The sequence below is a fragment of the Petromyzon marinus genome, chromosome 5, assembly GCF_048934315.1.
Source record: "Petromyzon marinus isolate PM22_M1 ecotype Great Lakes invasive population chromosome 5, UKy_Petmar_22M1.pri1.0, whole genome shotgun sequence".
Classification (NCBI taxonomy): Eukaryota; Metazoa; Chordata; class Hyperoartia; order Petromyzontiformes; family Petromyzontidae; genus Petromyzon; species Petromyzon marinus.
Window position 1 is genome coordinate 10,216,116 of NC_133671.1, and position 12,025 is coordinate 10,228,140.

Here is a 12,025-nt window from a genome sequence, read left to right on the forward strand (position 1 = left end):
GGAAACAATAAAACAATATCACGTGTCCCTCAAGCTCACGTAGAAGGGAAAGAATAAAATAATATTATTTTATTCTTTCCCTTCTACATGACTTTACTGAAAGAACCAATAATATGAATTCCTGCAGTCACGAAAGCTTTAAATAAAAAAATAAGCATGTTTTTACATCTGTAGAGGCGTGATTGGAGTCGCCATGGCATTGGCTTCATCTACTGACACAAGCCTGTAACTGCGCGTTTTGTGCCTCTCTCTGGCACCGGCGTAGGCATGGCAGGGAAACGGGCCCTAGAGGGCATAGTCCCATTGACGAGCAGAGAGGGCACGTGAGGGCGTGAGAGTCTGCGTGAACCCGAGAGGGCATGTGACCGGCACGGGGTAGTAAGGGGGCCCAAGAAAGTGCTTAAGGGACACGTGACGCGTGCTCCAGATCCTTCTGAAGAGATCCAGAAGGGGGTGCGGCCGGAGGCAGAGCGAGGCCACGTTCGGCAGCATATAAGGGATGTCCCGAGAGCAATCGAGGCTGTCTTTTGGAATCAACTCGCCGTGCTACGTCTCCTCGTTGTTGGACGTCACGTCAGTCTTCGGTCGTCCAGTCAGTCATCGGTCGTTACGTTCGGCATCGTGGATCAGGCAGACGTTCCTGACCTGACCCAGTTATGTAGTTACCCTGCAAGGGTCCAGTTAACAGTATTGAGTGTTACCCTGTTGAGGGTCTAGCTAACCACGTGTATGTTAGGAAGTCACCCTGTTGGGATTGTTAATAAACGTTGTGCCTCCAAACTCTAGTGTGTGCCTCCGTGGAACCACTAAACATCTGTGTAAAGGACACATTTTAAAAACAGTATTGCACTTTTATAATTCTTTGAAGCTTACTCTTTTAGCAAACACAAAGTAAATGTATTACATTTTGCTGCCTTGGTGTCTTCTGTGCATCTCCAAATTGGTTCCCATCTGAAGTGCTGTAAACCTCAAACATCAGCTTACAATTCAACGTGCATCCGCTATTAAAACAACCGTCTCATGGTCATTACTTACCTGTAACATATTTTTATACTCTCTCTCTGCTCAAGAGAACACTGCAATCTTTGTAAAACTATGATCTTGAAGGGAAGTCTTTGACTTGTACATGTTGTGAAAATGCCTGCTTATTTTTTTCCCCCTATTCTTATGTTAATATATTGGTGACTGGACAGCCATTTAAACAAAGTTGGAAATATGAAGAATTGAAAATGTTTTCTCAGGAAAGCCTCAGTGAGTCAAGACGTTTTGGCAAGCGTCCTGCATTGAACTGTTCGACCAATTTCTTCTCTTCAGTATTTTTACATGGAGGACAAAACTGGAAATTACCAAAGTAAACCGACACAAACGAGCAGTCACTCAAATGCCATTAAGACCAGAATCTACCTAACTGGCCCATTCTGTAGTTGAGTGTTTCGCACACATCATAACTCCATCTTCGTATGATCCACTAACCTTGCCTCCTAGTTGCTGAGCTTCAGGTGTGGGTCCCATCACATCCGGTAAACTTGAAACGTAAACTTGGTGGGCGTTGAAACAAGGCCCAGTGAGAAAAAAAAAACGCGCGGGGGGTGCCTACCTCCCAATCTTCTGCCAACCGAGGCAAAGCCTCCTCTCCAGCACTGATGAGTTGGCGGTCCCTGTAGCCTTGGTACTGGCCGTATCCGGCGTACGCCCCTCCGGCACCGATGGGTACGTAAAGCCAACGCAAGCGGGTGAGTGCCCGGCCCGCCGCCCAGTGCAAGCCACGCCGACCTGATCAAACAATGTCACAAGCAATTCCACTCGCTTAAATCAAACTGGCAAAGTGCTCAATGAGACATAAGGGTATTATTTTTAATCAGCACGTTAATATATAAAAAAGCCATTGTTTTTTTATGACCGATCTGCCTGCATTAAAGAAAACTTCACCCTTTAAAAAGAACGTTTCATGAAATGTATTTGAGTGCAAGATATGCTCTTGTAATGAATTACTGTACAACAATTAAACACGTGCCGTTTTAACTTTCCAAATAATGACTGGATACTTGCCATTAACTCTTTATAAAAACACTCAAAATAAAAATGTAACAGCAGCCTGAAGTGAACATTAATAACATATGAAATTGGTCTAAGCCTGTATGCGTTGTAATGAAAAGCTGGCAAGATGGAATGTGTTATACAATGACATAATTGAGCACAATTTCATTTCATGTGAAGGGTAATATGAACATGAAATGAATTGAATTTAAGACGGGTTGACCCACTGTACAGCAACATTAACTATCAATGATGATAACTAATGGCACAGATTGCCTCTGCTGGAGATGAACTTACTTGGGGGTGTGATGGGAAGTGGCCTCAAGCCCCTGGTGAGTGACCCAAGACAAGGTCTACTTCTTTCCAAGATTCTGAAAACAAGCAACAGGGGGACAATTAAAATGGGCTTTAGCCTCCTTAGCACTAAAACCACCACAAAGTGAGGGCATTAGGTGGCTCTATCCCAACAATACTTAATAAGGCTCTCTTAGATCAATTAACCAATGCTAATGGAGCCAAGACTGTTACCAAGGAATATTGCTTTCACAGTAGCATTACACTGCATGAACCATAAAATGACCACTCTTGCCTCTGTCATTCATATAGCAAGTACTGCCATTATGCAGTTTTGACCCAGAATAAAATTTTTCATACACTTCACTCCGTGATAGATTGAAGTGAGGTCATGTCGCAGGCCACATTCAAAGTGTGATTGGCGCTCCCATAATTATCAATATGTAATGCAGTGACTGTTGTTTTGTGGGGATTTGGCTTGAGCCTCCATTTCCAGGAAATATTCCCCATGGTGTTTAGGTTTCAGTTCAGAGCAGATTCAATGTTGTTGAAAGTGGCTGCTTGCGTTGCCAGGGCAAGGTCATCCGCCAATACAAATTTGCGTGACCCGGTTGGTGGCACGTCGCTTGCATAGACATTGAAGAGCGTTAGTGAGAATAATGAACCTCGCGGCAAGCCATTGCTGAGGAACTGGGATGAGCTGGATTTGTTGCCCATACGGACACGCAGTCGCCTATTGCTCAGCATCGTCCATTCCAGAATTATTTTTTTTCAGGCAGCGAATGGTCCTTGCGATCAGACTGTGTCGTAGATAATATAGGTGACCCCCGACCTACGACGGCTCGGATTACGTCCCCCCCCCCAGCATTTACGATCTTTCTTATCGTGATTAAAACCCCCACAGTAACGCCCGAAACTCTATCTACAACCGGCCAACGACTGCTACCGACGCCGAGTCGGTAGCAGTCTGCAGACTCGTCACCTGATGGCGCTGGCTTTGCTCTTCCTGCCATATGCGTATGTACAATACACCCCGACAGTCTGCAGCTGCGCCGAGAGCGAACGTAGCGTCTCTTTCTCGACGCTCTTTGTACGTGTTCTTCAAATTTTTTAAATGTTTTTCCTTTCGCTACGTCTGAAAAGAGGAAATGTGATGCGCATGCAGAAAGTACTTAGGATTTTCAAATGTGCTTGTTTTTACTTAATACATGTTTGTAAAGGTTATGTTAAGTTACAATGAATGTTTGTTGGGGTCATTTTCACATTTTCGTGGTAAATTTGGGCATTTTTATGGTATGCAATGGGTTTCCAGGAACGGAACCCCCACGTATAACATTGCGCCTATGGTAAATAAGGGTTCGACTTGCGACAGGTCGTCCAGGAACCAATTATGGTAGGTCGTAGGTGCGGGGGTAGCCTGTATACACTTACTAAAGACTCTCCTCTGAACACACATCGGTATGTTGCCAACCTGCTTCTTTATTGCATCATTTTAATCTCGGCCTGCCGACATTAACTCTCCTGAGTACACACATTCTTCTGTTTTCCAGTTTGTCCCTCCGACAGATGCATCTTATTGCGGCGCCGGCCCATGACGCAATCACCCGTAATGCACGCAAAACTATTCACATCTCGGAAGCTGTGCAGAGTTCAACCTGGATTCTGCTATAATAAGTAATATTAAACAATACTTTTTTTTTAAACACGCTTTAATGAAATGTACCGTACTAGTAATGGAAGAACTCCACGACTCCAGGAAGTGGCCCCGAAGCTTGCCACAACGTAAGGGGGCCTTGGTGATTGACAGCCAACGTCAGTTTACCGTGGACAATTAGACCCAAGCCGAAACAAAAGATATAAAAAAAGATTGTTCAAAATATATATTTTATTTTTAATCATAGAATATAGTATTGTCATCAGCATGACATAAGTATACCAAGTTTACAGTCGATACCACATTGGGAAGTGGGTTAAAATTGAGTTACAAGATTTGAGGACACGACAACAGACAGAGCTGAGGATACGACAGGCAGAGCGAGTTAAATAAAAGCGTGTAAATAGCAAGTGTTAGAGGCCGCTGCGGGAATATTGTGGGGAGCACTGGCCAGTTTAGAAAAACATGTTATACGGTACTATGCTTCCCAATAGACGTTATGCTCAGCGCCTTCACAAACCGGCACTGGCCAACGTAACTTCCACGACGCGAGGAGGCACTCGTGTTTAGCAGTAGCTTGAAAAAGACGACTGTACATATGTACACGTTTGCAGGAGCTAGCAGTCCATCGTCTCCTGCCACGTCCAACTTGGCAGGCCAGACACAGACACTAAAGTGACGTTATATTTGGGTCTTTCGGTAAAGGCAGGTAGATAATAAAAATAATAACAATATCACGACGTTTCGATCGCAAAAAGTGACGGTCTAGCTGGTGGGATCTCAACGCAACACAATTACCATTTACTCCCATCACGGCGTATAAAACCAGGTCGCATTTAATGAAATACAGTACAACGTCGCGCATCTGACTCGCTTAGGACTAAGGTATAAACGGGGGTGCGTAGACAAAGACGTGTACGTGAACATCTATATAAAACACAAGTTATACCATTCATTGAGAAAGATCACCGTACAGATATTAAGCGCAAATTGCTTTAAACAGGGGTGAGGGGATGCTTTATACAGTACTAGCTTTACTACCCGGCTTCGTCCGGGACTTGGATTCATCACGCCCGGCCGCCTTTGTCTCCCCAGTGGCGATGTTCACACACCGCACCAGTTACTCGTTTGAGGCTGAGTCGACCTAAACTAATCGTCACCGGCGGTGGCCGTGAGCCGGGTTCGTAGCGTAGCGCGCTAACCACTACACTACCGCTCCCCCCCCCTACACACACGCAGACACACACACAAACACACACAGACAGCGCGCTAACCACTACACTACCGCTCCCCCTACACACACACGCAGACACAACAACAACCGCCATTCACCACTAAGTGGCGGTGACGTCACCATGACGCTTGTGCCAGGCTATGTGCACCCTGATGCCACGTGAAGTGTCGAACGCCCGCTGGCAGGAGGTCACGGGGTAGACCCAGGTGCCACAGGTCGACTGACTGAGATGACTGACTGATGCACCACCTGTGCCCCCTACTGTGCCAACCTGCTGTGCTTTAGCCACCCGGTGCTCCGCTCGTTGTTGTGAGCGTCGCTCTTCCACCCTCCGTTGTTGTTGCAGAGCGACTACCTCCAACTGCCCAGTAGCGTTCTTCACGAGCCTCCTCCACGGAGGCCAATCTTGACACCGCTGGTACCAGTCATCGGCAAGTCCACTCAGCTCCACGTACTCCTGTACCACATCACTCCATCTCTTCTCTAGCCCGTGCCGCGCCCGTTTAGCCCCCTCAATCCGGCCTAACAAAAGCTGTTTCGGCATGCGGTCGCTGGGCATGCGGGCTACATGACCCAGCCATCGCAGCCTTGCCCGCCGGAGGATGGGACCTTGCCCAGATCTTTAAAGGATTTGTGAGCTCCTCACACAATCCAGTCTGGTTAAACCCAGGATGGATCGTAGGCAGGCCAGCCTAAATGTTTCTAACCGGGGAAGATGTTCCATTAGGGGGGTCCACGTTTCGCAAGCGTAGAGAAGGGAGGGAATGACCGTGGCCGAGAAGACCTGAAGCTTAGTGCGGAGCGACAGACCAGGTAGCGTCCACACAGCGTTACGCAACCGATGAAAAGATATTGCCGCTCGATTGATTCGGAGTGAGACCTCTGCTGTTAAACTGGAGCCGGTCATAAGCACACTGCCCAGGTATGGGAAACTCTCCACTCGCTCCACAACTGCCCCATCACCGATTGGGAGTTGTGGGGGTGGAGTGTCCGATGGTACAAAATACCCAGGCAGGTGCTTAGTTTTGGTGGGGCTGATGGTAAGGCCCGACCTCTTAGTGGCACGCTCCAGTCTCAGCAGCAGCGTCTCCAACTCCTCCTCTGACTGAGCAGCTATTACCAAATCATCAGCATACATAATGTGGTTGAGCAATAGGGAGCCATCCCTTGACCGCACCCGGGGGTCGATCAGCCTCCCATTATATCTGTACCATATGGAGATTCCCTCGGTACAGCTATTGAAGGCTTCACGAACTACGTGGTCAAAATAGATGTTAAATAACACACACAGACACACACACAGACACACACAGACAGCGTGCTAACCACTACACTACCGCTCCCCCTACACACACACGCAGACACACACACAGACACACACACACAGACAGCGCGCTAACCACTACACTACCGCTCCCCCTACACACACACGCAGACACACACACAGACACACACAGACAGCGTGCTAACCACTACACTACCGCTCCCCCTACACACACACGCAGACACACACACACAGACACACACACAGACAGCACGCTAACCACTACACTACCGCTCCCCCTACACACACACACAGACAGCACGCTAACCACTACACTACCGCTCCCCCTACACACACACACGCGCGTCCATAGGTACACATAGACGCGTTTGCTGCAGACACACCACGCAACTTTCAGGGTGCGTACGGCAGGAAACGACTGAAATAATAAAGCAATGCTGCGCGAAGAACGCCTTAGACCTGCAACACATTTGTATGGCACTGTACCAGCAGCAGGCACAATGCGTTACGCTTCCGCACGCGGGTCACGTGACAGATGTGACGTCACAGCTCACTTGCCGTGCAAAATACAAAAGTCTATTTTTTTTAAAAATAATAATTTTTGCATGGTGTACAGTCTGGAAAGTACCCACATGGCAAATTGTTGCATGTCGGGAAGCGCGCTAAACATTTTCGAACAGACACACATATCGCACAACTCTGCCTTTTAAATACACGGGAGATAAAAGCTATTCATGCACAGTAGTTTACAAGCAAGCGAAGGTTAATAATGAATTCGTTTTCGGTCACCGGGTCAGATTACTGAACATCTTCAGCAACAAGTAAGAACGGTTACAACCACTGTTCTTTCTGTACAAATGCCGCCACTGGGAGAGAGAGTGTGTGTGTGTGAGAGAGGTTTTTTAGCTGGCGCGGCTCGGGAGACGCGATCAGTGACACTGCCAATTCTCTCTCTCTCTCTCTCCCCCTCGACCTGTGTCGAGATCCACGAAACAAAACGATGATGACCTTCTTCGACGCCCTCGCAAATCGTCCACGCCGGCAATCGGCAGTCGCTGAACCAGGCGACGAGCCTCAAACTCACCTCGCCGCGCCGAACGCCGCCATGGTTCCTCGTGGTGATAGGTATCGATTCCTATTGGGAATCGACGCCGTTGCGGTCGGATAGATTCCCCGCGTCTCCGGCCGGCCGCGGTACAAACGCGGCATCGCTCGCCGATTCCAACGAATTATTCCTGCGGCTTTTCTTTTTCCCCCGGCGGGAATCGATTCCTCTCGAGGAACGCGTTGATGTGATGCTTGTGAGCTTAGAGGTTTCACCACCAGCTTGGGATGGGTGGATGGTTGGGAGGTCAGAGTTTAATATCTTATTATAAACTCTACGCTGTAACCACAATGACAGCTGCGGTGGCATGATTGCGAGTTGGGCCCACCGCGTGGGGTTTTTTATACATCTGTGACGACACACAGGCGTAATGTTTCATTGATTATAATAGTGGGCTATTCCCTACCCCGCTGCTGGATAAATATAATTACAGTGTAATCCGTTAATCGGCGAGCACCGCTGACCGTGACTTGGTTCAGAAACGTGGACATTCGCGAAAACAAAAAAATAATAATACTGAAAAAAGTAACGAAGAAACGAGGAGAGATTCGTGCTTGGAATTATGTTAAGAGACAGAAATACGCGCACATGGTGGCAGGACGATGGTTAACTCCCTCGCCTGGTATACAAGGAGGTCGTGAGTTCGATCCCGACCCTGACGCCTGCTGTGTATTTGGGGTTTGAGTGTTCTCCCAGTGGTCGCGTGGATTTTTCTCCGGGGTCCTCCGGGTTTTCCCTCCACATTCATGAACATGCGTTAACAGAATATTTGGCTGCTGCTGCAAATGTCCACATGATAAGCCACTTCGTTAAGCTATCATTTGTGGCCAGGTCACTTTAAAAAAGGGCTGTAGAGCTCAGTGGGCCTTACATGGTAACAAAAAAAAAAGATTTAGTTTATTTTGGTCAAGAATCATGACGGAGTGACAGAGTCAACAATTGAAAAGCGTCTTTGCCGTTTAGATGGGGCGGTTTCATTCGCTCACATGTAGGTCCTATAGTTGGATTGTTACAGCGCAGATGCATGGGAGATGGCCACGGATTGGAAAAGCCTTTAGCTAATTGTGGATTGATCATATCAATGATGATGATGTCTAATCCATTACTTATCCAGCAACTTGGTCTCCTAACTTTCTTTCAGAGATTCCTGAATTTGGATGTTTGGCCCTTTGACCACTTATCTTCGCGTAAACTTCACTTTGTAGAGAAAACCCACAGCTGTGATGCAGGGGAACTCTCAGACATACACACAAACTTGATAACGAACCCACGTAATCCATGAAATGTGGCTGTCACATTATTGGAAAGACAAAATGGTATTTGTGTGGTTCAAAAGGTCTCCAAAAATGCTATGCCTCCAACTGTTTCTGGTCGTAAAAGCAACAAAACCAGAGAAACAATAAAAAAAAACACTTGGAAGTCTTAGGGCAGGTAACACAACCATTACCATGGCGTGAGTCACGACTCAGTCATGTCACTCAATTTGGACAATTATGACTAATTTGCAGCTGATAATTACAAGAGCCAAAAAGGGATAGTAATGTTCCGATGACATTTTAAACAACAACAATAAAATGCATGAACATTGCCAAAAGCTAGAATGTTTACTGAAGCCAATTACGACTCTTATATGGTCACATTGCGAAAATGTATTTTGTATATATGTAAATAATGTTGATCTTTCATAGATAAAAAAAACATACACTGCAGAATAAGAGTCGGGCAAATAAATATATACGCTCAATGGGGCTATTCACAAAGACATTGTTGCGATTCGATGATGACATACTTTAATGGGGGGGGGGGGTGTGATATGGCCCAGTTCACTCCTTGTTGCAGAGGTTCGCACTTCGAACCGGTAGGCCGCCTTGGTTAGTACTGCAGGGGCATCGACCGTAAAATTAATGCCGTATGCTGCACAGTGGACGTTAAAGATCCCGTAACGTCGTTCGAAAAGAGTAGACCTTTGTTTGTCGGTGTCATGGTCTTAATTTGCCAGATTTGAAAATTGTCTGCAAATTACTCAATTATGATCACTGTACATATAGCAACATCGCCCTCCTGCTGTTAAACTACTGCAAATGATGACTGGAAAAGCGCGCCTCGATAGAATTGCGCTATAAGAATGGCACGAATACGAAATGAACGACATTATTACTTACCGTGTTATTAAATCCATTATGACAACCAATGCAAATGAACCACGTGAAATGATAGAAGTATGGCACACTACTTAATAAAGAAGACTGCAAAGTAAGGGTCAGTTTAAATAAAAACATTCTAAGCAAAGGAAAGTTATAATTGGAGTCACTACTGGAAGATGTAGCAGAATATGTATACCGAGGTCAATAATTTAATGACAGCCAGGATCAAGGGAATGTAAGAAGAAAATGGATGAGCCAAAGCAGAACGGACTTTTAGGAAACTCGATATGTTAATGAAAGGCAACAAACCCATGTGCTTGAAGAGGACATATTTCAATCATTACATATTTTCCTGCTATGAGGTATTGATGGGAAATACGTGTATTGACAAAGAGAATGGAACACAAGACAGAGAATACGCCAATAAGTATGGGGGAGATGCATGCTTGGGATTACAGAGAGAATAAGGAGCACCTGGATCAGATAACTACTGTAATTAGTGGCAGTATATTATCAATATCTAAATGAAAGCAAGTAGATCTGGGAAATATAAATCGTTCGAAGGAAATGTGACCGATGGACGGGACTGGTGATCGGAATGGCAGCGAACTTGATGAACAAGTGTGAGGATGACCATCACAGAGATGGGTCGAGGTGGTTTGTGGGATCACGGGATTGTGAGGGAAGGGGATGTCGTGGGGAGGGAGGCTTCGATGTAGCAGTGGATAGATTACGTGGCCATTAATGTTACCTCTCCTGAAATAAGTAATTGTTATAAATATTACAATTTTAAAGATTTAAGTAGGTGCATATCTGCATTCCCTTTTAAAAAAAAAGCTTATCTTACAACTTGTGCTGTTGCCCTTCTCTCATATGTGTGTGTTTATGTACAGTATCTCCTTATATTTCTGGCACTGTGCCGTGACTTTGTGTTTTGTCCAAAGTGAACTCTTGCGACAGTGGCACCAAGCCAAGCTTATCGCCTCCCGTATCCATCTTCTCGGTTGAAGTTATGTCTGTGTTTATATATCTGGATGGCTTCATGAACAAACCTTTGATAGTTGCCCGAAGGTTTGCAGAGCACCTTGGTCTCGGAAAAAAAAACAATGTCATGCGAGCCCACAGCGTTATAACAATGGTTAGCTACGGCAGAGGTATTGGTTCTGCCGTGTTTCAGATGTGCCTTGTGTTCGCGAACAACGTCCGAGACATGTCGTTTCGTTTCCCCAATGTAACAGCCACCGCAGGTACAACTCGGTTTGTAGACTCCAGGTTATTGCATGTCAGGAATGACCTCCTTCACAGATGGGATGAGATCACGGATTTTGTGTACTGTATTGAATCAGACCTGGATCTTGTATTTGTTTAAGATTTTGGAAATATTTTTGGTAACACCTGCTATGTATGGTAAAGTGATGGTTTTGATTGGCTTCTCAGGGGGTTGTTTCTCGATGGTTGGAGAAACAGATTTGCGAATAATGTGGTCTGAGTACCCATTAATCTTGAGGGCCTGGTGTACGTGTTCCAGTTCACTGACTAGGTGGTGTTGGTCAGAAATGCAGTGGGCCCTATGGTGTAGTGTTTTGATGAGGGAATTCTTCTGTGCCGGATGGTGGTGGGAATCAGTATGTCTGTCTGAGACCTTGTTTCCATTTGCGGGCAAGACTACCTCAGCAGCACGTAACTCAGCTGACTTGGTCTCTCTAATCAAGGGCATCTCACTGTCTCCAGATGATTTGCTTGTCAGCTTTGTAGTCTCTCTGTTCACCAAGGTTCCTGTACCTGACACCTTAGCAATAACTGAAGACTTGGTTCAACATGGACTGAATCCTGATGTGCCAACTTTGGTTGGGCACTGCCTTACCAACACTTACTTTACCTGGAATGGTACTTTTGTACAAACAAAATGACAATCATTGGAAGGATGTTATTAACCAGGCAATGCCTTAACTGGTTGTGGTCGTTTCCATCGTACCTGCCGTTTACACACACAGCCCCCCCCCCTTACCCTACCCCCCCTTCTCTCTCTCTCCCCCCTTGCCTCCCCCCTCTCTTACCTATATAACCTCTTGCCACAGCAGCTCTCTCGCCTACTTCAGCATTTCCTTGCTGTGGTTGTTCCATCTGATGAAGATTGCTTGTGTTGCGATCGAAACGTCGTGATTTGTTTTATTTTATTTTAATTTCTACCCACGTGACTTTACCGAAAGAACCAAAGAGTATGGATTCCTGCAGTCACGGAGGCTTCAAATCAAGAGTGATCATTATCAGT

General features: G+C 46.0%; 1 protein-coding gene and 1 long non-coding RNA gene across 3 annotated transcripts in view; one reads left to right on the forward strand and one right to left on the reverse strand.

Moving 5' to 3' along the window:
- LOC116939049 (phosphatidylserine decarboxylase proenzyme, mitochondrial-like) overlaps positions 1-7,697 on the reverse strand; it is a 39,224-nt gene extending 31,527 nt beyond the window's left edge. For both annotated transcript variants that reach the window (XM_032946934.2, XM_032946931.2), the window contains exons 1-3: positions 7,589-7,697; positions 2,335-2,408; positions 1,598-1,773 (exon numbers count right to left, since the gene is read on the reverse strand). In XM_032946934.2, the coding sequence (XP_032802825.1) occupies positions 1,598-1,773; positions 2,335-2,408; positions 7,589-7,611 (273 nt within the window). In that variant the 5' untranslated portion in view covers positions 7,612-7,697. The remainder of the gene's footprint in view (positions 1-1,597; positions 1,774-2,334; positions 2,409-7,588) is intronic.
- The window catches only part of LOC116939051 (uncharacterized), a 123,099-nt gene that overhangs the window by 10,056 nt on the left and 101,018 nt on the right, over positions 1-12,025 (forward strand). The window lies entirely within an intron of this gene.